Below are 27,174 nucleotides of genomic sequence, written 5' to 3'. Positions count from 1 at the left end.
ACAGATGTGGAATTTCCCACCTATCGCATCATGGAGGACATTGAGATTTTATGGCAAACCCTATCACGCTTTTGTTTTTATAGTCAATCATTCCTGAAGGGTGAACATACTGTGTAAAGTTTGCTTCCATGAATATTCCGAAACCCATTTTAACCGTGTCACATGGTAGCTTGGAAGCTGGCATTGTGGGGTGTTTACACCATGTTTACGCCATGAAAACTGTCAGCATTGTGCATCTGGGCGTACTTGTTTTGGAGTGGCCTGTTGGTTTTGTTTTGTTCTCCAGACTAGAGATGGATAAATAACTGACGTTGGGTGAAATTTGGTCCACTGCCTTTTGATATAGATAACTTTTCATGGAATACAGCTAGTAGTTCATACACTGTATAATGCTCTTTTCATGATATAATAACAAATATCCACCAAACATGGTGATTCTTACTGGCATTTCATACAAAGTTTGTCAATCCTTAGTCTTTACTTAAGAAAAGAAATATGGGTAGAGGTGCTTGCCACCAAGTTTGATAACCTGAGTTTGATCCTTGGCACTCACGTGGTGGCAGGCAAGAACTAATTCCTGAAAGCTCTCCTCTGATCTACTCACAGACATGTGTAAACATGCATACACACACACACACACACACACACACACACACACACACACACCACAAAATAAAAGAAATGTAAAGAAAGCAAACATGTTACCAATGCTGATTCCACCTACATGTGAGATCAATTCAACTCTAAGTAGCCAGCAAATCCAAGAATCATTTTCTAGCACTTATAATGTATTAATCAGATCATCAAAGCCACTGTTTTATGGCACTGGGGAATTAATTCCATTGTGTCTTCATCACTTCACCTTTGTTTCACTTGTTCATAGAAACAAAAGTATGAAGTGGTATTCAAGTCGAAACTACACCTCCTCTACGACTTTACCAGATCAAGGGTTCAGTCTAGGGTTTTACATCAATCATGGACTGCGTATGATTTGTCAGTAAGTTTTATTATAAGCATATAGCAGGAAATACGCATGCATGGTTCTTCCTCCTATTACGCTTTTGTTTCTGTTTCTTAGGCATTGCAACGAGATACCAGAGGTGGGGAAAAAAGTAAGGGAAAGAAGGGTTTATTCCGGCCCATGGTCTACTCTCCAGCTGTTTGTCTCCAGGGCTTCTGGGCCACTGTGTGGTAAAGCAGGACAAGGTGGCAGAGAGCATGCAGTGGAATGCAGCACCATGGACAGGAAGTTGGCAGGGAGAAGATCAGTTGTACTTTCCAAGGCCTAGCCCAGCAGCCTCCTTCCCCGAGGCACGTTCTGGCTTCTCGCAGCCCATTTGTTTCCGAACTCCTCGCTGGTTTAATCTACTGATGAGGTTAGCAACCTGACGATTCGATCTCAACAATACCACCTGAAAGTCCTCATAAAACATACGACTGGGACGAGGGTGGCATTCATTTGCTATCCAAACTGTAAGCCCCAGAGAGCCAGTTGTTCAACCCATCTACTGGGCACGATAGCGAGAACTCAGTGTTAACTACTGAGGGGGTGGGGAAACACATGCGTGGTGACTCAGGGTGAGGGGGTGTGGTGTCGGGGGGAAGCCACTACACACAGCCTTAATATGCTACTTATTGTCCTTCCTTTCGGGTGATGTGTTTCTTTACTACATCACAACCTCCCGTGGGAGGAACCGCTGTCAGATTTGGTCAGAATCCTCTCCATATCCGCAAAGTCATTCTTGCCCAAGCTCAACGCTCTCTCCCTTGCCAGGCTCTGCAATGTACGGAGAGTGTTCATTCTTATACTGAATTATGGATTTCATCTTTGCCCTTTGCAGACTCAAGGTTGAAAACCTCCTTTCCAGGCTCACGTAACGTTCTTTGAACAATGCCATATTTGTACTTAGAGACATACTATGAAGTCTTCTCATTTTTTCACTAAGAATTTTAACTGGATTTTTTGTTTGTTTGTTTGTTTTTGGTCTCAATTTTCAACTTTAGTGTAAGAGTAATGTGCTCAAGAGAAAGCACTGACCTCAGTGTACTCAAATGGACTGATGGCTTTTAAAGAGGCCGCATAATCTGTGGCCTTGTCTGGCTAGCAGGAGTGAGACTGTTGTCTTTGTTCTGTTTGAACCACTGTTGCAGTGTGTTTGGATCTCAGATACCCCACTAAGGTTCATGTGTTGGTGCCTTGACGCTCAACCTGCTATTGGGATGTGTGGGACCTTTTAATGGATGAGGACCAATGGGAGACAATCAGGTAATTGGGAATATATGCCCTCAAATGGTCTACGGGTTTCCAGTCTCTGCCTTTTTGTTTCCTTTTTTATTTTTCTGTGGCCTTGGGCCCACAAATCTCCTCCCAAAACTGGCCACCAGCACCACCACCAAGGCCTAAAAATAATGAGTAACCCTAAATGGACTAAGAGCTAAAATCAACCTTTTCTTTAATTTACTTATGCATTCTTTGTTCAGTTAGGATTTTCTCTTTACAAATTGATCACCTTGGGCATTTATTATACTTATGGAGAACTATCATTGCTCTACAATAGAGCCAGCTCAGATTAAACCAACAGTCCTTTATATAACTGCAACACAGAAGCCAATTAGCATGGCCAGCCAGCGGGGAGAAGGTAACATTTCCATTAGGCAGGAAGACATTTTGCGATCAGGCATCTCACAGATAGCTGCTAGGTGCTGTCACGGTTAGTTTGTCCTCTGACTGGGGCCTTAGAAGTTGCTACTCACCTGCCATTGTACTTATCCAGCCCTCTGGGTCCTGCAGGACCCCAAGGAAAGTGTCAAAGGCACGTGTGTTCGCAAGGCAGAGCCTTAGCACTTGGCAGAGCACACAGGGACAGATGTTCAGAAATCTCATTACTCACCCTGAGCTCAAGGCTCCGTCCTTTACGATGGAGACGTTTGCTGCGTTTAGACAGAATCAGGAGAACTTGAGGGTGAGGTGCAGTGTTTAGGAGTGTGGGAAGGGAAAGTATATACTGCCATATTAAGAAAATATCTAGCTTTTTCTCTCTGAAATCTGAATTGCAAATGACTTTTAAATTAGAGTTTGAAAAATCTGCAATGCAAAACTGAAGAATGAAAGGATCTTTTTTTCTATTCTTCTCTGACTTTAAGGTCGGGAAAGCAAAAATTAAAAAAAAAAAACAAAACCCAAAAAACCTTATCCCTCTATTTAACCTCATGACAGTGGTCACACCCAAGAACAACAGGTCAATGCTGATATCACATTCAGTTAGTCACACCTAGTCTTAGGCATGAAAATACATTTAGATCAGGGATGGGTGCACTTTTTTGGTCCTACACATTTTAGACCCAGAAAATAAAGGAAGAAAACAAGATGACTACCAGAGCTCACCTGTATGCTGGGTCCAAATCTCTCGCTTTTGCCCTGAATATCCCTCTGAATAAATGAGACGACCCTGGGCATCTGACCAATAGATGAAGTTCCTTTTCCAGTCCACATCCAGTAAGTAGAGGTTCCCAGCATGCTCCTCCACTAGAGTTCTTTCTATAGCAGATCCCATAGAGCTGACTTTCAGCAAGTATAGACGCTTGCCAGAAGAAAATACAACTTTCAGCTCTGCAAAGGGAAGGGAGAGGTTTGCTGTTTGACCATTCAGACGAATGCCGGGTTCCCTACGGGGAGTAGTCTCATCTCAAGCTCGGGCACCCACACAAATGTCTTACACCCCCACCTGTGTAGCAGACACACATGACCCCATCACCACCATAGCCTCTAAAGATGGGCTATTTGGGAAGATGGCCAGTGTTGGTGTCAGCTTTTCCGAGGCACGGGGTATTTCTGACGTTCAGTGGAAGGATAAAACTGAATCACTGACATGCATCACTCCTCAGTAATGTCTTGCTCCTAGAGAACTTTTGTTTGCTTATTTTATTTATTTATAGAGTTTTTTTTGCGGGGGGGAGGTGGGGGAGTTCGAGACAGGGTTTCTCTGTGTAGCTTTGGAGCCTGTCCTGGAATTAGCTCTTGTAGACCAGGCTGGTCTCGAACTCACAGAGGTCCGCCTGCCTCTTCCTCCCGAGTGCTGGGATTAAAGGCGTGCGCCACCACCACCTAGCACTTGTTTTGTTGTTTCTTTTTAAATGCAGTCCTGATTGTTCTGAAACTCACTCACTCAGCAAGCTGGCCTTGAACTCAGAGACCCTCCTGTCTCTGCTTCTCACCGCTACTAGAGAATTTTTAATGCTTTCTGTTATTTAAAGAAAAATTGGGCCAAGGCTGGAGAGATAGCTCAGAGGGTAAGACACTGACTGCTCTTCAAGAGGTTCTGAGTTCAATTCCCAGCAGCCACATGGTGGCTCACAACCATCTGTAATGAGATCTGATGCCCTCTTCCGGCCTGCAGTCATACATGCAGGCAGAATACTATATACATAATAAATATATATTTTTTTAAAAAAAGAAAAATTGAGCATGTGGATTTAACAGCATACAATATATAATGCTCAAAATTAAACCTGAGCTGATTGCTTAGCAACTACAGCCTTTTCCACCATGGTTTCATCCAAAACCATCCCTGTGATCTGTGTTTTTAAAAGTAAGTTGGTGCATAAACATATTTACATGATTTATTCTTCCACAAACTTTCATATTCTAGTTTCAAAAGCACCAACGGTTGGGCAGAAAAAGTCAATAGATTGTGTAGCCTTCAATATTTTGGCGATAAAACAGCAATATGGGGGAATTTGTGTTAACAATGCTGGACTAAAACAGCATTCAAGCAGAGACCACTTAAAAACTAAGACAGGATATGTAATAGGGATCATAGAAGGTAATTCTCCTATTAATTTACTTGTAAAGTTTTCATGCAAACCTGAAGTATACATGCCATTTTATGCTTTAAAAATCAAATACAATTGTCCTAGCAATGGAGGAATTATATACCTAAAGTAGAATATCACTCAGCCTTCAGAAGGGATAAAAGGTGAGTGAGGTGGCCGAGCAGGTACAAGTGCCTGTGTGCAAGTTCACGAGCCTGAGTTCCATCCCTGGAGCCCACAAACAGTTAGGAGGACAGGACCAACTCCACACCACTCTCCCCTGATGGACACGTGCACACAATGGTGCACATGAGCTCCTCTCGCAATAATAATCATCAAAATTGAAACATAAAATGGAAGGGAGTCAGGAGTTGTGGTACACTCTGCTGATCATGGGATTCGGGAAACTTTGAAGCCAGCACAGGCCACATAGTAAACCCAACGCCACCCAAGACTGTATGTCAAGGCCTGTTTCAAAAGTCAAAGGGGTGTATGTATGAGATTCTATGAGATGCTAGAATAGAGAGTAGTAACATTGGACTGACTGGTTTTGTGCCAGCTTGACACCAGCCAGAGTCATCAGAGAGGAAGGAACCTCAGTTGAGGAAATGACTCCATGAGATAGTGACCAACAGGGGGAGGGCCCAGCCCATGTTGAGTGGTGTCATCCCGGGGCTGCAGGTCCTGAGGTCGATAAGAAAGCAGACTGAGTAAGTCAGGGGAAGCAAGCCAGTAAGCAGCATCCCTCCATGAGCTCTGCATCAGCTGCTGGCTCCAAGTTCCTGCCCTGTTTTGTGTTCCTATCCTGTCTTCCTTTGACAATGAACAGCAAAATGGAAGTGTAAGCCAAATAAACCCTTTTCTTCCCAAACTGCTTTTTACCACCGTGTTTTATCACATCAATAGGAACCCTAACTAAGACAAACATCAAAGATATTATTCTAAGTGACATACACCAGAGTCAAATATCATACACTTTCACCAAATATGGTATCTAGAATTAGCCAGTCCACATAGACAGAAAATAAAATGGTGATTGGCAGGAACTAGAGGGGAAGGGGAGTAGAACTGATGCCTAAGGTGTAAAGAGATTCATTCTGGAAGATGAAGAATTTCTGGGAACGGATCATAATGAAGGTTGCACAGCAACACGAATGCATCTTATGTCACCACACAATTAAAAATAATTAGATGTTAAATTTTTGTTGGGTACTATTATTTAGCACTATTAAAAAACTAAATAGGGGACTGGACATGGAGGTACACACCTTTAATCCCAGCACTTGGGAGGCAGAGGCAGGAAGAACTCTGTGAATTTTGAGGGCAGTCTGATTTACATAGTGAGTTCTTTGCCTTTCAGGGCTACACAGTGATACCCGATCTCAAACCAATCAGAAAGCAATGGAATCAAGTTATTTTGAGAACACACTGGTCGTCAACAGAACTTGTCAGAACAGAAGGGATGGATTCAGCAATGGAATCTGCTCTATTTCCGGGCTCACCTGCAGCAAGCCTTCTTGAACTGTACCCATTTTACTAGGGAACTTACCACTGCAAGTGCCAGAAGGTAAAAGAAACAGTCCCTCTGGACAGACACACTTGTAGCCCTTGGGATGGATGGGGGACAGGAGGCACAGATGGCTGCAAGAACCCGGAACACATGCCGAGTGTCTACCTGTTCAAACAGAAACAGAAGATGTAGTTCAGACTCTCTGTCCAAACCATTCAAAACTCAGTACTGGAGAAGAGGGAAGATGGTCTGCCTTAAGAAGAATCCAAATCTACTTGTTATCTTTCATGGGTGTGCTGACCTTTGAACTAAGCTTGTCTCCAGACTGACTGTCAGACAAGTGTCCAAGTGACTTACCAACAAACTTTAACCAGCTACACCTTCTCCCTTCAAGTTAAGGCAGAATGAGTATTCCATTGGTTTACTGTGAGACTCCTTGAATGGATCTGTATTCTCCACCATGGTTAGTTGCTACAACACACTTAGCCTAGCGTGCATGCCTTTGATTCCAGCACTCCGGAGGCAGAGGTGTGCTTACAAAACCAGCCAGTCTACACATCCAGTTCCAGGACATTGGTGAGCATAATCCCCACACTCTATGGATAGCTTATGTTTTCTTTTTCATAATTATTTTTTAAGATTGATTTATTACTTTTTGTTTATAAGCGTTTTGCCTGTATACACGCATGCACACCACATACGTGCCTGGTACCTGAGAGGGTCAGAAAAAGACATTGGATCAGCTGGTTTTGGAGTTACAGACAGTTCAGAGCCACACATCAGGTGATGAGGATTGAACCCAGGTTCTCTGGAAGAGCAGTTAGTGCTCTTAACTGCTGAGATGACTCTCCAGCCCAGAGCTTATATTTCCAATATCCCAGACCCTAAAAACCCAGCTGAGGCATTAGCCAGACACAGAGCTCAGGACTTGGAAAGAGCTTCCCCGTGAAGCTTCTATTCTGTTCACCATATCTAGAAGCCCTGTGTGCTGACTGGAAGGAGAAGGGGCTAAACATGTCCCTGCCTCCAAACAGCAAGTTCCAACAACAAACTGAGATCTCCTCTTGGGCGGTTTCCACCTCAGCAATTCAGAAGCAAGTGCATCACTTACTTTTGGGCTGCTGAGATCTGTGAAGGACTGAGAGAGCAGACACGGAGGCACCGGAGGCATGGAGCAACACCTCTCTCTCCTTCGGACTGCGGGGCGAGGTCCAGATCAGTTGAGTTTGATTTGCCCAGAAGAAAGCATTCTCAAACACAGTCAGACCAACGGGATCTTCATCTTCCAAAAATACCCCAGGAAAGGTGTGCCTCCCACTGCCATCCACTTTCACGGTCTCTATGGACTGAAGGATTAGAGTCTCATGAGTTAGGGAGAGCGCCAGCAAGGGCTGCTGATGTTGCTGTCACCAGAGGTTTCTGGACGCTGACTAGATATCCCTGCGACATCAAGTCGATAGGGAGGAATTCATCTAAGCCTGTGGAGTCTACCGTCAAAGTCAGCACATCGAGTGGTCTTTGTCCAGATTTAACAACTATCCCACATGCTCTACATCCAGACATGGTGCCAACACCATTCTCTCTATTCTGTAATTGGCCCACAATGTAGGTGTTTCATGTGTTCTCAGAGAGAGCCGTGAGTGTTCACAGAAACATCCTAATCAGCCAAAAATCACAACTAGGAAACAAGACTTGGAAACGTGACTCACCAGGCTGTGAGCTTCTGCTTTTAGTCACTATGTCGTAGTGACCTTTTAGTTTGTCATTTCCCAAATTGGGATGTTATAAACTGCAACATTAGGCCTTGGAAATCCGAGTGCAGCTCTTAAGTGCCTAAGGAAATGTATGCTTCTGTGGAAGCTCCCAGAAGTCTTCAAAGCATATTGTATCATGGGTACAACATAAATTGTGACCTTTATAACTGCAAAAAATTAGCACTGTTGGGCTACAGAGTATGTAAAAAAGAAAAAAGCACACCATGTCTCCCAAGCTGTTGGTACAGTCTGCTCTACTCGAAGATGTTGTGCAATTAAACCTTGCTTTTCTTGTTTTTGCAATGCAAATTACTTCATGGAGTTAATGCTAGTCATCAGAGAGGCATGTGCATACCTTAGACCCGTTCTCAGCTCCTAGCAAGAGAGAGTTCCCATTTCCTCTGGCTCTATCCATAGTACCTCTTTATAGCCACCGATCCAGTAGAGTCTGCCAGTCACGTAATCAAGTGTCAGCCCTAAAGGCTCCTGTGTGGTCACCACCGCTACTGTCTTCCTGTCGGAGCCGTCCATTCCTGCAGTCTCAACCGTCTTCACTCCGTTCTCACTCCGATTTACCCAGTACAAATACCTGCAAGCAGCGGGAGGACGCAGTTTTCAAAAATGCCCTCGCTTGCGTACACACATTATTCTCAACAACTCCGTTAGCCCTCTCCTATGAGCTTTGTCTCTGTCCTGCTCCCCAAAGCTGGAGAGTCCCCACATTCATCAGGCATGGTAAAGTTTGGCTACATGGAATTCAGTCTTAGATGTACAAAGAAGAATCTTGTGGAACAAGTAAAACCTAAAGGCTGGCACTCTCTCTTCTTAAGCATGTAAAATGCCAAGAGATTTGAGGGTACATTCCAAGAGAAATACGACTTACTTCTTTGCAGGAAACACCACGAGCTCCTCCGGCACAAGATCCTTTTCCAAGATTTTGACGTAGCCTCTACCATCACTTAAGCCAGCACAGATGACCCGCGCAGAGCTACTAGCCCAGTACAACTGTCCCGTAAACCAGTCCAGAGAAATACTGCTCACGGGTGGGAGTTCTGCCGACACGGGAGACAGAGTGACACCTGTAGCTTTTCATGGCTATGTTTGCCTTGAGAACGGTATTTGACAAGACTCCTCAACAACTCATTAGGATCTGTATGACGAGGCAGAGAGGACCCAAGAAATAATGGCCAGAGGTGTTCCATGGAGTGGCTAAAGTGCATGCAGGACCCAAGGACAAGCACAGCTAATGAATATGGAGCATGTGGCTGCGGCTCAGACACTGGTCACCACAGGGGTCTCCGGGAATAGCTTTGTCTGCCACTAAACCTACTGGGCCACGCCCTTCTTCACTATGCTGCCTGGTTAATCCCCACCCTTACCTACTGAGACAAATTCTGGCTAGTGCCTTCATCTTAGAGCGGCAGGTCAAAGGAACGAAGAGCCAAGTTCAAATACCTAGTGATAGAGAAGGCTCTGGCTGAAGGCTAACTCCCAAGATTTCTTTCCTTCTTAAAAACATTTTCATGGACCAAGCAAGGTTCTGTGATGTTCTTACAGTCAGCCTACCATGTACATGTCTCATATTGGTATTTTATATACTCATGTGCTTCATGACAGGCTAGTCATAAAAGCTTTCCCATCTAAAGATATAGATATAGATCAGCTATAAATAAAGATACTCCTTACAGTATGCTTAAGAAAAGCTATAAGTTGAATATGGATGTATCACAAGGAACCAATAGGTTAGAGGCTTGGTCCCCACCTTGTGGGCATTATTATTGGCAGGTAGTAGAAACCTTTAAATGAGGGGGCTTAGTAGGATGTTTTAGGTCATTGGGAGATCCCTTTGAAGGGAAATGTGGAATGATGTTCTTGTCCTCTCTCCCTTTCCTTCCCAGCTGTCACAAAGTGAGCAGCTTTCTCCTCCACACTTCTGCCATGATATGCTGCCAATTAACCACTCCAAAGCTTTAGGCTCAAAAATTTTAAGGTTGTTTAACATTGTTGATCTCAGGAATCTCATATCAGTACCATAAGAAGCCTTAAGAAGTTAATGTTTAATGCCAAAAAAAAAAAAAACCCAAACAACAACAACAAAACCATACCTGGGTAGAGGGGAACAGAGCTTGGCTTCCCAGGAATGAACACATTCAAGACTTTATCCACCCAGAAGTACATGTTTCTGTTCAGGTCATAAGCAACAGAACTGGGCCTTGACTTTACAGGGGTGAGCATCTCATAGATGCCTGTTCTTCGGTCCAGGATGCCTAGCTCTTTATCTGCTGCTATAAGAATTTTAACATCGTCATCTGCAGTAGAAGGAAGATGGTAACACATTACTCTGAAGCTTTCTTTTATGTCTTTCCCTTTAACTAAAGATGTGATTCCTTCTTTTATACCGAAGTCTGCTTCTCCCTAAAGCAGAGACAAAGCACACTCGGGGAGATTTGTGGGCTGCCCTAGTCCCTCGTTCCCCTGATCCCAGCACTTTAAAGCTAATTTTTGGAATAGTATTGCCTTATTTAATTTCAGATTCAGCTTCCCCTTAGACAGAACTCTGATACGGGCTTGTCACATAGCAGTCACATGTGAGAGTCCCCGAGGCAAAGAAGCTCAGGCCAAATTAAAACTCAACTGGTTGGTTCTCTGGAGCACCCAATTCTGTAGCTCACGGAGTAACTATATCATCTTAAAGACACTCAGTGTAACTGACACTCTGGCTAGGCAATGCTTGCCACAGTAGCAGTTTCTTTGGAATGAAAAGCATCGTGTCTAGCACTAAACCTTAAATTAAATAACCAGGGTCACGTTTCTCTATAATTACCATTAAGAATAGAGCAGGAGCTGGGCTCATTTTGACTCTAGAACTCACCTGTAACCCGACAGTCTGTGCCATTGTAGAGCTGGTGACCTTGAATACAGCCACAGGAGTAAGAGCCCGGTGTGTTATGACACAGTTGGCTACAAGGACCATATGCCAGAGAGCACTCGTCTACATCTGCTGGCAGAGAGGCATAAGTTAGAGATGGCTCTGGAACTACAGCTTCTGTAGTTCAGTGCACAGGAGTTTCGGGCTCGCCACTGAGTTCCCATCCGTGTGAATATAAATTAGCAGAAGCTCCCAGACAGGGAGCCCTGCAGTTTGGCTGTCATGAAATGCAATCTGTGCTAATCCGGCAACATTCTTAGGCTATACTAGTTCCCATTCACACCAGAATCTGATTCAGAATGACAAGTGTTAGGGCCTAGTGTTCACTATTTGTGCCACAGAACACTTCACCTAAGAGGAACGAGAAGGTCATGTGCACGGATAGGACACCGAATTGAGCTTTTGTGCAATTGGTTTACACAGCCTGTGCTCACGAACTAGGCTTGGTGAAATGCACCAAGTACTGGGGAGATGAAAACCAGAAAATCAGGAGTTCAAGTTCTTCTTCAGCTACATTCTAAGTTGAATTCTACCCTGCTCCACATGAGACCTTGTTTCAAACAAACAACGAAAACCACACAGGACTCTCCAGCAGATAACTGACAAAACTATGAGAGATTTATTTAGTTTTAATAGGAAGGAAAATGGTTCCTTGGGGACATTTTAGGAAAATGTTATTCCTCCTAAACCACACAGTCTTGGGACATAACAACACTTTTCAGTTCCAGGAGTATAACTGACGCATGGCCACAGTCAAGTTTGTAGCCAGCTAAGCCTTGCTGTGTGTCAGAACCCAAAAAGTGTGCTACAACCCTATCTAGATGATTCTGAGGGCCATGACCAGCTTCGAATGAAGAATTCATAAATCCTTTTTTAAATTAATTAATTAATTTATTTATTAAAGATTTCTGCCTCCTCCCCACCACCGCCTCCCATTTCCCTCCCCCTCCCCCAATCATCTTCAACAAATTGTGCTGGCATAACTGGATGTCAATCTGTAGAAGAATGAAAATAGATCCATATCTATCACCATGCACAAAACTCAAGTTCAAATGGATTAAAGACCTCAATATCAGTCCGAACACACTGAACCTGATAGAAGAGAAAGTGGGAAGTACTCTACAACACATGGGTACAGGAGACCACTTCCTACGTATAACCCCAACAGCACAGACATTAAGGACAACATTGAATAAATGGGACCTCCTGAAACTGGAAGCTTCTGTAAAGCAAAGGACACTGTCACTAAGACAAAAAGGCAACCCACTGACTGGGAGAAGATCTTCACCAACCCTGCAACTGACAAAGGTCTGATCTCCAAAATATATAGAGAACTCAAGAAACTAGACCGTAAAAGGCTAATCAACCCAATTATAAAATGGGGCACTGAGCTGAACAGAGAATTCTCAACAGAAGAAGTTCAAATGGCCAAAAGACACTTAAGGTCATGCTCAACTTCCTTAGCGATCAGGGAAATGCAAATAAAGAATTCATAAATCTTATAACTTATAAGTATTGTTTTCATTTAAACAATAAACTTAATTAAGTTTAATTACTAAGATTTATTAAATTCTAATTATAAGTGATGAACTTCAAAATAGATTCCTAACGTCTCTTGATGAAACCTGAAGATTAAAGCCATTGCAGAAGGCAATTTTAAAGTTCCTATATAGCCTTCCGGGTGTGTAGACCTGCAGGTCCATCATAAAGAGAGCATTGAATACACAGACAGGGCTGATAGCAGAGCTCGATCTGTCCTTAGGGTAAACATAGTTAACACAGCAGATCCTTTGTTCTTGTGCTATACTTCAACCGAAATGATCATCCTGTATTGTTCTAGATAGAAGCTGTAGGCTACTGGTCATATGTTTTTTACATTATTAAGAATAATGAAGACCAGTAAATCTTATGTCAGCCATCCCAGGTCTATAGCTCCATTTTACAAAAGAGAGAAATGAAACCCAAGGATTAAATGACCTGGAGAAGGTCAGCTGAAAGGGACATGCAGAACAAAGATACAATGTACTTTAGTTCACAGGCTCTCCATCCTTGGTGGCAGAGACCTGGGGACTGGCTGTGAAGGGACAAGGATATTTGTTCAATGACAGAAGCTCTTTACGCTCCATAAGGTAGGACACTAAACTTAAGTCTAGTGTTTAAGTCTTTGGTCAATAATTGACTTGCAATTCCCACAAGCTAGAGTAATAATTAGAATCGACAAGGAAATTAGAATTTTGTTCCTGGTGGAAATACGTGTGCTCCACCATTCTACATGTGGAGTGTAGTCAGGTAACTGAAAAGGAGGATTCAAATTTATATTCCTACAGCTCTCTCTCTCTCTCTCTCTCTCTCTCTCTCTCTCTCTCTCTCTCTCTCTCTCTCTCACACACACACACACACACACACACACACACACACACACATAGCAGAAATAACCCAAATGCACCATTAATAGCTAAATAGAAAAATGTGCTACAAGCATAAACAAGCATAAAATAGAATTACATTCAGTCTTTAGAAGGAAGGGAATACTGACACATGGATGAACCCTAGAGACATGTGACACACAAGAGGTCAAACACTGAGAGACTCCACTTATGTGGTGATGCATAGAATATACAAACTCACAGAAAGAGAAAGTCAGGAGAAGTTACCAGAAGCTAAGGCATGTGGGGCCTAGGAAGCTATTGTTACATAGACAGAGCATTTCTGTTGGGAATGGTGAAAAGAGCTAGAAATGCACGGTGATGAGAATAGTACACTGTAAACACGAACACCAATACAATAGCAGCACACTGAAAACGCCTGAAATTCATGCTGTGTACATGTCGCCACAATAAGAACGTTTCTAGAGGACGAGCCAGCTCTGACCTCCACAGCTCCATCCATCGGGCCGCAACTGCCACCCTGACATGCAGGAACACTGGACACCCCAGCGGGTATCACTGCATGACCCCTCACAGCCACCATTCAGCAGGGAACAGTTTTTACCTGTGGGGATAAGGCAGCAGTCAAAACAATTGAGCTCGGTGGTTCATGCTTTACAAACCATGTTGTATTAGGCACCTTCTGGGCTGGGTGAGGAGCAGATGAGCACTCAGAGACAACCTTTGACCCTGCCTTCTCAGCTGGGAAAATGGGGCTAGGGGAAGACTACGTGGAACAGGAAAGGTACGAAGTCCAGGACCACAGCAGTGGCATTTCTTTCCAAGATATCATGTAGACAATTTCAAGGGTTGGTGTATTTATATTTCCCTTCTGTAGAAAAGCGGAGACTCTCCTATGTGCTTTCTGTGGGGTCCGTGGGTAAGGGGAACACTTGGCCCTGTACATTTATTTATGAATGCAAATAATCAGACCCAAAGCTGTACTTAGGTTTGGCCATTAGTGCTTTAATAACTCTTACTTGTGTTCTTATAGTACAAAGTTTCTTCAGAAGCCTTTAGGGGAGTCTTAAGAAGCATGGGGGGAAGGGCGATGGTGGCTCATGCCTTTAATCCCAGCACTCGGGAGGCAGAGGCAGGCGGATCTCTGTGAGTTCTAGGCCAGCCTGGTCTACAAGAGTTAGTTCCAGGACAGGCACCAAAGCTACAGAAGCATGGGGGACAGGAGACAAATGACAAAATAACTTGAGGTGAGATGCCCACTCTCTCTCCTTGCACTGGCTGCTTTTGTGTGTAAACTTCACACAAGCTAGAGTCATCAGAGAGGAAGGAGCCTTAGCTGAGGAAATGCCGCCATGAGATCCAGCTGTAAGGCATTTTTTCAATTAGTGACCAATGGAGAAGGACCAGTGTGGGTGACAGTGGGTGGTGCTATCCATGGACTGGTGGTCCTGGGCTCTATAAGAAAGGAGGCTGAGCAAGCCAGGGGAGGCCATCCAGTGGGCAACTCCCCTCCATGGCCCCTGCATCAGCTCCTGTCTCTAGGTTCCTATCCTGACTTCCCTTGGTGATAATCAGCAATGTAGAAGTGTAAACTGAATAAACCTTTTCCTCCTCAATTTGCTCTTTGGTCATGGTGTTTCATCACAGCAATAGCAACCCTAGCTAAGAAACTTCCCTAGTAGATCCTGCAGTGATTCTTCTAGTGCAAACCACAAAGTTAAAAAGTCAGTTACAGCAATGGTGGCAAACACCTTTAATCCCACCATTCGGGAGGCAGAGAAAGGCAGATCATTGTGAGTTTAAGACCAGCCTGCTCTACAGAGCGAGTTCCAGGACAGGCTCCAAAGCTACAGAGAAACCTTGTCTTGGAACAACAACAACAAAAAAAATAGTTACAGCTGGGTGATGGTGGCACATGCCTTTAATCCCAGAGGCAGGTGGATCTCTGAGTTTGAGACCAGCCTGATCTACATATTAAGTTCCAGACAGTCAGGGATACACAGAGAAATCCTGTCTCGAAAAAGGAAAAGAAGAAGAAAGAAGGGAAGGAAAGAAGAAAGGAAGGGAGGAAGGAAGGAAGGAAGGAGGGAGGGAGGGAGGGAAGGAAGGAAGGAAAAAAAAGATAGAAAGAAAAAAATCAGAGTTATTTTTCAACAACCTTTCTCCTTACCAGAAAACATACTTTCTGAGGTTTTTCTCAGTTAAGTCCTTGGAGAATTCTATTTTATTTTTTTTCTTAAACAGATTGATTCATTCCTCCCCCAGACAGGTGCCAAATGGTTTCTATTGCTCCCATTGGTTTTGTGTGTTTTCTTGTACTGGATCTGCAAAGCTGTATTGAATCTTATAAAATCCCCAAGCTGAAAGCTGAACAAAAGCAGTGAGCACCAGGCTCAGCCAAGGCTTTCTGGAGAGGAATCCCTAGATTGGGTGAAGTCTGAACATAGTGCTGCAGATGGCTGACCCTCAACGTAGGGCGTGGTCCTTGTTGTGACGTGGATTCTACCAACATTAGTGGATACACTGCTGGCTTTATCGCAAACTTCAGAAGCAGTGTAGTATCTAGGTTTTTACCTAACCCATCTCCGTAAACCTACAGAATGAAAATTGCTCTTGAAGTTTTGCAAGTTAGGGGATTTTCCTCATATTCACAAGAGCAAAGCTAGGAGCCTTAATGTAATAGATGAAATGTGATGTGATAAAATGTAAGGAACAAAGGCAATGGCCTGTGTGTGCGTTTCACTTTAAGCATTCTTTTGAGGAGTCGGCCCCGTTGGTAACTGTTAGGGATGGATTCTGAAACATCGCCTACCGACTCCTGAGTTTGAACGTGCGCTCCCCTGATAATGGTGCTATTCTTGGAAGCGTGGGACCTCTGGGACCAGGCAACTCACTAGTTAGAAAGTGGGCCATTGGGGGCAGGTCTTTTACAGTTACAGCCTCAGCCCCGTTTCTCTGCTTCCCATTCTGCAGAAATGAGGAAAGCAGCAGCCACACATCCAGGATGCCCTTGCACAACCCACCCTCACCCAGCCTGTGACTGCCAGCCACAATCAATCCTTCCTCCCCTTAATTGCTTCTGTCACAGCCAAGTGTGCAGTAATTAATCCAGTAACTAAGGCAGTAAGCTAGTTCATCCCATTTTCCCACCTCCCGTCTTAAGCTGAGGAAGCGGTTTCTTACCGCATGTGCTGGGTTCATCAGTACCATCTGTACAGTCAGCTTTCCCATCACACATCCAAGAGTCTGGGATGCATTTCCCTCCGTCACAGCTAACAGCGCCTTCTGGGCAGGTGGCTGGGGAGGAAGTTGAACGTTCTTCTTCACTATTGCTCATAGCCCAGGAGGGTAATCAGGGACTCTCCCTTCAGTAGGTTACTTGCCAATATTTCCGTAGCCCGAGCAATTGAGGATTGGAAAGGAAAAGCTTATCATTGGAAACTGATTTTTGTCTTTCAGGGAGTTAGGGCTTTAGACTCCATCGTAAAAATAGCGAGACATCTGGGCACTCATGCTAAACTTGATTGATCTAGTTTTAAATAGTTGGAATTAAAATTGTACTGGAGTCAGTCACTTGACCCAAACAGAGTATTCCTCTAAAAAACCACCTAATTGTACAAAATGTTAGATGCTGAGCACATTTAATTTTGCAGCCTTAACTCCACAAAAGTTTGGATAGGATTTCAGTCCTCCAGAAAACCAGAGGCTGCACTTTTCTGGGGTTGGGAGGACATCTAGGAGAGGAATGTGGTGCTCGCCACACTTTGGGGTTGGGTTTTGTGCTTTCTAGTGGGAGTTTTTTACTGACAGTGTTCACTATGTGAGAACAATTGTCAACGATTGCTAGGCTCCCTGCAGAGACTGGTGCTCAGGTGTTCTAGAGACTGCTAGCTCATCAGCGCTGGGGACATTCCAGGGAGTGCTTATTTAGCATATACATTACAGGGGTTTTTATGTACCCAGCCCTTTGTGTTTCCGTGGATAGCCATGCCTCAGCTCTTGCTAGGGAGCATCCTGTTTTTAGATAAAGGATGGTAGCCTCAGGGATAGGGATTAAATGTAGCCTGCACAAAGCAGTCCACGTCCTATACCTCGCCCTCGAAACTTAAGGGGATGCCAGACGTACCACAGCCCTCCTCATCCGAGGCATCACCGCAGTGGTCAATGCCATCACACCTCCAGCTGGCCATGACGCATGCCCGATTCTGGCATTGCCACTGCCCCGCCAAGCAACGGCTGTGGGGACAGTGTTCTTTCACAGAGTCATCGTCACAGTCCTGATGGCCATCACAGTGTTCCCAAGCATCCAGACACTGAGCCTTTCCCGGACACTGGATTTTGTAGTCCGGACACGCTGTCAAGATCTCTGAAAGGCAGGAATTAGGTGGGCGAGGCAGAACTGTGGGACAATGACAGACATGCTTATCCAGGCTAGAACTATGGTTATGCCGTGAACTCTATTTATGAAACCAATAGCTAAGAGATGCTAGCTAGATGTCATTAGGGACATGGTTGTGACTTTCTGCACTGAAGTTTCTCCCCAAGATAAGTTTTCAAAAAGTCAATAAAGCTAATAAACTTGAAGGGAAAAAATACAAAGAAAAGGTCTGAGAATCTTTTATAACACCAAAGACAATATAACATCTGGCTTAGCCCATACAACCTAAGGCTATTCCGTGGCTTACTTTCAGTTAGCACTACAGATGATGTGAGTGAGCAGACCGATGATGGGCTGTTGAAAATAGTGGTACAAGGCTGATGAAACGGCCTGGAAAGTAACAGTCCTTACCCCTAAAGCCTGTTGACATGAGCTCAATCACTGGGACCCATGCGGTGGAAAGAGAGCATCAACTCCCCAAGCTGTCCTCTGGGATGCTGCATGGGGTCCATGCATGCATGCGTATACCACCTGCACAGGCGCATACATAAATAACAAATGGGTGCAACTTTTAAAGGAAGTCATACCTACCACAGTTAACCTCGTCGGAGCCGTCTAAGCAGTCCCTGGCACCGTCACAAAGCCAGCTGGTAGGAATGCATTTCCCATCATCACACTGCCAGGCTTGCCGGTGCCCAAGGCAAGTTTCCTCTGCAGGCCAGAGTTGGATTCAAGAGCAGGCAAGGAGGAAGACGAGTTTGTCAGAGTCCATCCGTTTGCTGGATTTCAAGTCATATCATTTAAAATAGCAAAGCAATGGAGACTTCTAAGTTCGACACTGACCCCAACCATGAACTTGCTGGTTCCTTTCACTCTCCTGACAGCAACTCTACGGTATAGCTTACTTCTCCCATTACTGTGACAAAATACTCGACAGAAGCAACTTGAGAGAAGTAGAAATTATGTCGGTCAACAGTTGAATAAGGGATACAGTTCGTCATGGCAGAGACGGCATGGTGGCCAGAGTGTGAGGTGGCTGGTCATAGTACATCCTCAGTCAGGAATCAGAGAGATGAACACTCATACTTGGCTCTCCCCGCCCCCCTTTTTTTTCTAACTCACTCTGGGATACCAGTGCTTGGAAAAGCGTCACCTACATTCAGGGACAGTCTTTCCTCCTCTGTTAAACTCTGGAAGCTGCATTGCAGACATGCCCAGAAATGTGCCTAGTGGATGGTTCTAGAGCTGGTCAAGCTGAGATTGACGATTAACCAATTAATCTACTTTAACAAGGAAGAATGACCCAGGAGCCTTCAAAGCTTAGCCTCCCTGCCACTGTTGAGAACACTGTAGCCTAGCAAAAGTTTTGGGGCAGAGATACTTTATAAGCGTTCTGTCTAAAGTGGCAGCTAGCCATGCACCACTAACAAACACAGGAAAGGTGGGTTTTGCACAACAGGCTTGAAGTTTATTTATATCTAACCATTCAGGTACATTCTGACCCCTACAGGTGGCTGGAAGCCAAGACAGTCCACCTCTTTGAATTCCTTTGATCGCCAAGACTATATTCAGATCAAAGACAACGCCAGGGGAACTAGTAGATTTCGCAGCAAACCCACCTTCAAATAGTTCACCTTAAGAAGGAGACTTAGAGAGTCAGGGTAGCATGCCCGAGGACCACACAACAAAGCAAGCATGGAAGTGTATTCCAACCCACAAACATACACTTGTTTCTGTTTGTTCATTTGCTTGTTTATTGGATTCTGAGGCTTTAGCCCAGGATTTGCATGTGACCCTCAACCCTGGAGCTTCACCCTGAGTCCTGAGAATGTTTTCATACCAAATATTTCATGTGAAGTTAGAGACAACAAGTGTCCACCCAGGAAGAAGAAAGTGGGATAAACAAAGAAAGGGCATACTCACCCATACATTGGTGCTCTCGTTCTCTCTCTCTCTCTCTCTCTCTCTCTCTCTCTCTCTCTCTCTCTCTCTCTCTGAATAAGATGCATCCTTTAAGCTTTCTGTCTGTACTAGCCTTCAGGTGACCCACTTGGGGCTTCGAATACTCTAAGCACTGAGAACAGGGCCTTAGAGCAGCAAACTATTCGCCAAATATTTAACTTGGCTTCTAAAAGTTTTGTACTTTGTTTGCTCAATTTACATACAAAAGAGCTTTGTGTATTAAGGTCTACAAGGCTTCCCGGAGAGCCTCTGGATTAGTCTAGTTAAATAAATATGGTCACCAATGCTTAAGCCTAAATTTAAGGTTCAAACTCTGCTCTTACAGTGGCGCCACTAATACCTGAGGACGACTGGATTTGTCTTTGAGAGCCTGTGACACTCAGAACACTCCTCATGATTGACTGTCCCCTCAGGTGATTGACTATCCCCTCAGGGGACAAAAGCCACGAGGATGGACATTGTCAGACAAAGACACATCATATACCTTAGATCTGAAATGATAGGACCTTTCTGAAGTATTTCAGATTGAAGATTTTTCCATTTATTTTGCACACACACATGCACACACAAGCACACTAAAGTATCACATGGATGGGCCCAAATCTAAATAATTCTGACTATTTTTTACATTGTTAAGGATCAGCCTAGGGTCTTGCACATTGTATATACTATCCCCCCCAGCTTTTCATTTTGAGACAGGCTCTTGATAATTCTTCCAGTTTGTCTTGAACTCAGCCTATAGCTTAGGCCAGCCTTGGACTTACGATCCTCCTATCTCAGCATCCCAAGCAGCTTGTGTTTCCAACATACTCCACACACACACACACACACACACACACACACACAAACTGAAGGTCATTTTATATGCTACTTTAAGTGAACCTGTCTTCTGGCTGAAACCCATCACATGAAGTCAGATAGGGAATGTCCTGTGGTGGTATCATGTTTGTATTAAACCACTTTGGGTTGTAGAGCCTTTCAGATTTTCACGTCGGGAATGCTCATCCTGGGCTTGGATGCCAGGGCTGGTGTACAACAGCATCTCGAGAAGTGCTTACCACACTGCTCATCTGTCCCATCCGGGCATTCTTGCTCGCCATTGCAGAGCCAGGCCACAGGAATGCACTTCTCGCCACAAGCCACTTGCCGGGTCCTGTTACACTCTATTTCACCTGCAGTCAATAAACAAGAGGCGGAGTCCTGAGAGTTTCTGGCCCCCACAGCCTAAGACGGCATTTCTCCATGATAAGAAGCCATGGAGTGTTGTGTTGAGGAAGACTAAGTTCCTCCTCCCACTCCACTTGGGCCCACTAGGAAATTCCTTTAGAACCAGGTCCTCCTGGTATCATAGACTTGCTTCAGGGAGGTTTACTGTGTGCCTGTTCTCTGTTAGATTAGAGGAGACTCACACTTGGGCACCAGTAGACACAGGTGTAGTAATGCCAGATCTAATTCGCTCACAAAGCCATGGAAAGTGAGCACACATAAGTTAAATGTCTAGGCTCGAAACCTTAGAGCCTACGTACTTCCATTTAATCTTAGACATGTACAGACCCACGTTCGGGGTCCAACACAACATTCTTTTAACAATATCTCTCTCACGGCTATGCTATAAATACTTGGAAGCTTTCAAAGACTGAATTTATATTATTTCATTCAAGTCATGAACTTGTAGCTATTGTTTGGTGTTCAATGGTTACCAAAAGCCAGAAGTGGAGTAGCCTCCGAAGGAAGCTGCAAGAAGGTCTGAGTACTCATTTACAGTATTGAACTGACACTTAGAGAGGAAAAGACAATCGTTGGTTCCTAGAAAACGTAAGCTATACGGCCTGTCCCTGCCGGAGTCTCTGCACCATGTGTGGAATACTCAGCAAGTTCTGTTCCCAGCAGCAGCCTGGGTCGCTAACTGTTGGACGTGGACCTGAAAGCAGATGTGAGACAGCTCCTCCTCCCAAGAGACTAGATTCCAGTCTTACAGGTTTTCTTCTACAATTGTGTCACTATCTCGGTCGATTTTAAGGCAAATTCAGTTTTTAGAAAGCATTTAAAATAAACCCCCAGGAATAGAGTTTATTACTGGATTAGCTGCCACCTCTAGCATCTCCTCCTATTCCATCTAGGCTATCATGTGACTAAAGCTGGTGAGACCATCTAATGTCTGGCTACTGCTACTATGGGAACAAGCTCAGTCCACAAACAACCTGGGCTGGAGCATTTTGGTTGGACTACTTGCTGACTGACTGTTAGGTCTCAAGGTGTCTGAATATCCAGAAACGAGCTTAACCTGAACTACTACAGGGGGATTGCTGGTGACTGACTCCAATGTGTCCTAAGAAGTCGTTCTCCTTACCTCTGGCAGAGGGGACACATGGTTCCACTGACATAGATCTGTGGGTGCATAACAAAGTGCTGGCCTCCAGGCTCCCTCAGTCTCTATCCCCAAGTACTTGTTATACATTTCATAGCCCCCAGGCCAGCCTCATGGCCCTTCCCTCCTCCTAGCTATGCACCCTCTCTGTGCCTGGCTATTCTCTACTCTTCCAGCACTTTCTCTCACCCCTTCCCCTCTCTCACTATGCTCTGTTCTCCATCTCTTGCTGTGCTGCCGGCTCCCCTGTTCTCTCCAACTTCAATCACCCTGACCAGGTCCATTCTGCGGGCCACGTTCTGCTACTTCTTTCTCTCTCTGCTCTAGACTCTTCCAGACGTCTCTGGCTGTTGTCTCTCTCTCTCATATCTACAAGAAAAACCTTAGTCATATCGTGGAGTGGCCAAGTCCTCTTCTCCCATGCATCCTCTCGCACACGGATAATGGGATCTCGGTTTTGTTGTGTATGCAATGAGGCTAGGCTATATGGGATCCTGAAAAGGAGATGGAAGGCTTAAGCGAACAGGAAGCGGCTTGGCTCAGAAGCTGCTAAATCAATGCTCATCAGCCATTAGCTCCTTTGCTACCTCTTGTAGCCGATCCTTCCAGGAGGATCTCAGGGCTGCCATTCACCGTCAAAAACTGAGACTATTAGGTGAACCACAACTGAAGAATACTTTGTCTCAGAGATGATCTGTTTAGGAACCCAAAATACATATGAAATCTGGGCATTACCTGCAGACTGTTTTCCAATACTTTCCCAATACAAGTAGGTGCTTACTATAAAGGCATTTATAAAGTACTTACTAACATCTATTGACATTAAATTTATAGTGGCTTGCTCGTAATCATGGTATCAAGTACACAGATAAGTGTTGTCCTAAAGCACATGTACTTTATACTCAACGATGTAAAATCACTGCTTAGTTAAAAAAAAAAAAAGTGATTTTAAATCCTGTTTCAGAAGTGATGGGGAGACCAGTCACAGCCTAGATGCTGCAGCAGGTTAAGCACAAATTTTGAGGGTCAGAACCTTACGTCGGCTTGGGCAAGACACAAAATGCAAACATAAAACGACTTCACTTGTGCATTCTTCCCTTTGTGCCCGGGGTAAGCTCGGGCACATCAGTGTGGTGGATTAGATTGCCAGCCTCACTAGACAGGTGCTTCTCAAAAGCTGCATGCTTCCGACCTCTGTCGGCATCAGCAGCTAGCAACTTCATCCCCTGGGAACTGTACCTGTCTCAGTCAACCCGGGACACGTCGTCTCTCTTCCAGATGCCACCTTTGGATCTGTCTACAAAAGTGGCATCCACCAGTGCTGCAGGGAGTGCTCCTGTCCGTTCTTTCCCAGCAGCTTTGGAGAGCGGCTGTTCTCAGTGCCTAGCAGCCATCCCATGGCGACTGGTGGGAAACTAGAGCTAGGAAGAGAGTCCCACCGGGTCTGGACTTAAAGGAAGGAAGAATCTAAGAGGTAAGGTGTTCTAAGTACTCAGGGGTGGAGAGAGCTCCTTTTGCACTTTTGCTGGGTGACTCCACGGAAGCAAAGAAAATCTTTGTCCCTGATCTTACCTCTCCTCCTATTCACAGGTTTGCAAAGGGCCTGGCAATCTTGGGTGATCCAGGTCCCTTCCTGTAGGATGCTCAGCCTCACTGTTCTACACCCTACACACAGCTGGGGACAGACAGCACACTTAGCGAGGCCGCCTGAAGTTCGCCTTCTGTCTGCCTCTGCAGCGCGCTGCTAGTACACTACTGCTATCCTGCACCCCGCAAACCCGAGCTGCGACCCTTCCAAGGGCGCCCCTGCACACCGGCCCCACTCACCTGCCCCTGAGAGCCCGACGCTGCCCAGCGACACCAGCATCAACGAGAAAAGGAGCTGGAGCATCCGGCACCGCATGCCTGGGAAGGCTAGACTGGGATTTGTTCTCGCCTGGCGCCTGAGTGAGGAAAGCCCAGGAGGGAGGAGCAAGAGGCAAGGAGTGCAGGACGCCGTGGGGGAGGGGGCGGAGGTGCAGTTCCCACGCCTCCTTGCAGGCTGCTGAATGCAAACCTGGGGTGTGCCGGTGCGCATCTTGTGCGCGCACTATCAGGGCAAGACCTGCAGCTGTCCTGGAAGGCCTCCTCGCATTGTGGGGACTTTGTGTCCCGATCGTCAGTGGGACTGGAAACAGCGCTAGGCTCACTGGGAGCTGGCTCTTGGGGGACATGGAAAGGGTTGGTCTGCTCACGAGTCACCTGGAAATCTCACTCAGAGATTTTACATTCACAGACCTGAAGCAGGTCTGCCTCTCAGGTGATGCAGTGTGCCAGGTGCTCTTCCCTCACTTTGCAAAGCATAGAATTCCCTCTGTCTCTCTGTCTCAGTCGGTCTCTCACCCTGGTGCTCTCTTTCTCTCATCCTCTCCCTTCCTCACTCCCTCCCCCTCCCTCTCTCTCTCCTCTCCACCTCAACCCCTGAGTGTTGTGTGCACGCTGACGCTGCCTCTCCTCCAGCCCCACTTCCCCCCTCCCCCAACCCTCCTTTCTGTGTACCTAGGCATAATAAATCCTTTCTATGACCCAGTCTCAAAGATGGTAATGAAGACTCTAAAGACATCCTTCTTTCACTGTTAAAGTCCGGAACAGCACTCCTGGTTCAGTCCATATGACTGACTGGGCAAGTTGAATTTGAACCGAGCTAAGCATGATCCCAAGAGAGCCTGCAGAATTTAGCTAGTGGTCATCCTATCTCCCACCGCTGTCCAGGAAGGGTGAAGGAATTTTCATAGGCGCTTCCCACCTTGCACCTCCCACCTCGTTTTCTTAGCGAAGTCAACACTCTTTCTCTTCAGCAATCTGGGAGAGGTGGATGTCAGCTTCTTGGAAAGAACAGAATGAAGTTAGAATTTATTATGCTAAACTGGCAAGGAGCATTTTTAGTCTATAGGAATGAGAGACAGCAATAAAGCACTAGAAAAAATTAGAAACAGAAAAATGAATTGCAAAGTGCCTCCTTAGACCGTATTTGCAGTGCTGTAGGCCAACAGCCTCTCTTTAACTAGTACCTCCTCTTCATGTTCACTGTGGCCCCATCACACCGAATTGGAGACACCACAATGCCATATGCTCTGAAGTTTTCTTTGAATGTGTTGTGTGCTCTGATTGCATAAGCCAACTTTTTAAAAATTGCCTGGTTTTTTTAAACAAAATCTTCTAAGATATTATATTGGTTTCTTTCTGAAGTATTCATGTTCTGAATCATATTATTTTATATATTTAATAATATTCAATGTCAAAGAGAGGCAATCAGAGCCATGAGAATATAGACTTGTTCTCACAGAAGGCTAACGGGATAGGTATCAGAAACCCACACACCTGGGACCTTTCCTGAATTAAATGAGATTATATGCTGTCTCAGCCATATAGTTACCATAGATATATGACTTGGTCAACAGACATTTCTTTCCTTACAATTCTAGAGGTTGGAAGTCCATGAAGGAGCTGGCAAAATCATGGTTTGCTGAGGGGCTATTTCCTACTCTGCGGATGGCTTTGTTCGTGACAAATCCTCACATGGAGAAGAACACAGGAACAAAGCAAATTCTGTTGTATGCCCATTGAAAGGGCACTAATCCCATGATGGGGGCTCCACCCTCATTACCTAGTTACTAATCCCATGATGGGGTCCCACCCTCATTGTCTAGTTACTAATCCAATGATGGGGGCCCCACTCTCATTATCTAGTTACTAATCCCATGATGGGGGCTCCACCCTCATTGTCTAGTTACTAATCCAATGATGGGGGCTCCACTCTCATTATCTAGTTACTAATCCCATGATGGGGTTCTACCCTCATTGTCTAGTTACTAATCCCATGATGGGGTTCTACCCTCATTGTCTAGTTACTAATCCCATGATGGGGGCTCCACCCTCATTACCTAGTTACTAATCCCATGATGGGGGTTCCACCCTCATTACCTAGTTACTAATCCAATGATGAGGGTTCTACCCTCATTACCTAGTTACTAATCCCATGATGGGGGCTCCACCCTCATTGTCTAGTTATTAATCCCATGATGGGGTTCTACCCTCATTGTCTAGTTACTAATCCCATGATGGGGGCTCCACCCTCATTACCTAGTTACTAATCCCATGATGGGGCTCCACCCTCATTACCTAGTTACTAATCCCATGATGGGGGCTCCACCCTCATTGTCTAGTTATTAATCCCAGGATAGGGTTCTACCCTCATTACCTAGTTACTAATCCCATGATGGGGTTTCACCCTCATTACCTAGTTACTAATCTCACAATGGGGGTCCCACATTCATTACTTAGTTAGCTCAAAAGTTTCCAGACCCTAATACTATGTCATCATCGTAGAATTTCACCTCGTGAACTGCGGGTGACACAAACATGTAGACTATAACATATGTACACCAGAATGGCTGCCTTATTGCTTTTATTATAAATAGCATCGGCTCTTAAAAGCTCTTAGCAGCAGAGAAACTGCAAACATAGGTGATATATTTTTGTATTTTTGGTTGTGAGCCTAGCCTTAACGGCTGAGCCATCTCTCCAGCCCAACATAGGTGATATAAATAAATAACATTTAATTTGTCTTTAAATCATTTTATTCTTGAATCTCATTCTCTTTAGTTATATCTGCTGTCCTTTTACTTTTTTTCCCTCTTGCCAGGTGTGACATTTCGTCTCTTATTGTAAGTCTGTGGTAATCAGGACATTTCCCACCCAATAAAAATAGTCTACATCTTAATACTCAGAGCCAGCAATGGCTTATATGGCTATGGTAGTTTGGCTGTAATTGTCCCCCCAAAACTTACAGGGGGTGGCACTGTTAGGAGGTGTAGCTTTGTTGGAATAGGTATGGTCTTATTAAAGGAAGTGTGTTACTGCAGGGGTGGCCTTTGAGATCTCCTATGCTCAAGTCATGCCCAGTGTGCCAGTTCACTTCCTGTTGCTTTAGATTAAGATGTGGGACTCTCAGCTCCTTCTCCAACATCATATCTACCTGCATGCTATCATGACACACCATGATGACAGTGGACTAAACCTCTGAACTGTAAGT

At 44.9% G+C, this 27,174-nt stretch overlaps 1 protein-coding gene across 2 annotated transcripts in view; it reads right to left on the bottom strand.

Annotated features, from left to right (window-relative positions):
- The window catches only part of LOC142857741 (low-density lipoprotein receptor-related protein 2-like), a 49,183-nt gene extending 25,140 nt beyond the window's left edge, over positions 1 to 24,043 (bottom strand). For both annotated transcript variants that reach the window (XM_075986530.1, XM_075986529.1), the window contains exons 1-13: positions 23,928 to 24,043; positions 20,791 to 20,904; positions 18,362 to 18,481; positions 17,519 to 17,758; positions 16,576 to 16,689; positions 13,877 to 13,996; positions 10,949 to 11,074; positions 10,182 to 10,385; positions 8,960 to 9,128; positions 8,497 to 8,665; positions 7,434 to 7,668; positions 6,362 to 6,487; positions 3,386 to 3,610 (exon numbers count right to left, since the gene is read on the bottom strand). In XM_075986530.1, the coding sequence (XP_075842645.1) occupies positions 3,386 to 3,610; positions 6,362 to 6,487; positions 7,434 to 7,668; positions 8,497 to 8,665; positions 8,960 to 9,128; positions 10,182 to 10,385; positions 10,949 to 11,074; positions 13,877 to 13,996; positions 16,576 to 16,689; positions 17,519 to 17,758; positions 18,362 to 18,481; positions 20,791 to 20,904; positions 23,928 to 24,003 (2,038 nt within the window). In that variant the 5' untranslated portion in view covers positions 24,004 to 24,043. The remainder of the gene's footprint in view (positions 1 to 3,385; positions 3,611 to 6,361; positions 6,488 to 7,433; positions 7,669 to 8,496; positions 8,666 to 8,959; positions 9,129 to 10,181; positions 10,386 to 10,948; positions 11,075 to 13,876; positions 13,997 to 16,575; positions 16,690 to 17,518; positions 17,759 to 18,361; positions 18,482 to 20,790; positions 20,905 to 23,927) is intronic.
- Between the last annotated feature and the right edge of the window lie 3,131 nt (positions 24,044 to 27,174).

This window comes from Microtus pennsylvanicus, chromosome 9, assembly GCF_037038515.1.
Source record: "Microtus pennsylvanicus isolate mMicPen1 chromosome 9, mMicPen1.hap1, whole genome shotgun sequence".
NCBI classification, from domain to species: domain Eukaryota; kingdom Metazoa; phylum Chordata; class Mammalia; order Rodentia; family Cricetidae; genus Microtus; species Microtus pennsylvanicus.
This window is presented reverse-complemented; position numbering and strand designations above follow the sequence as displayed.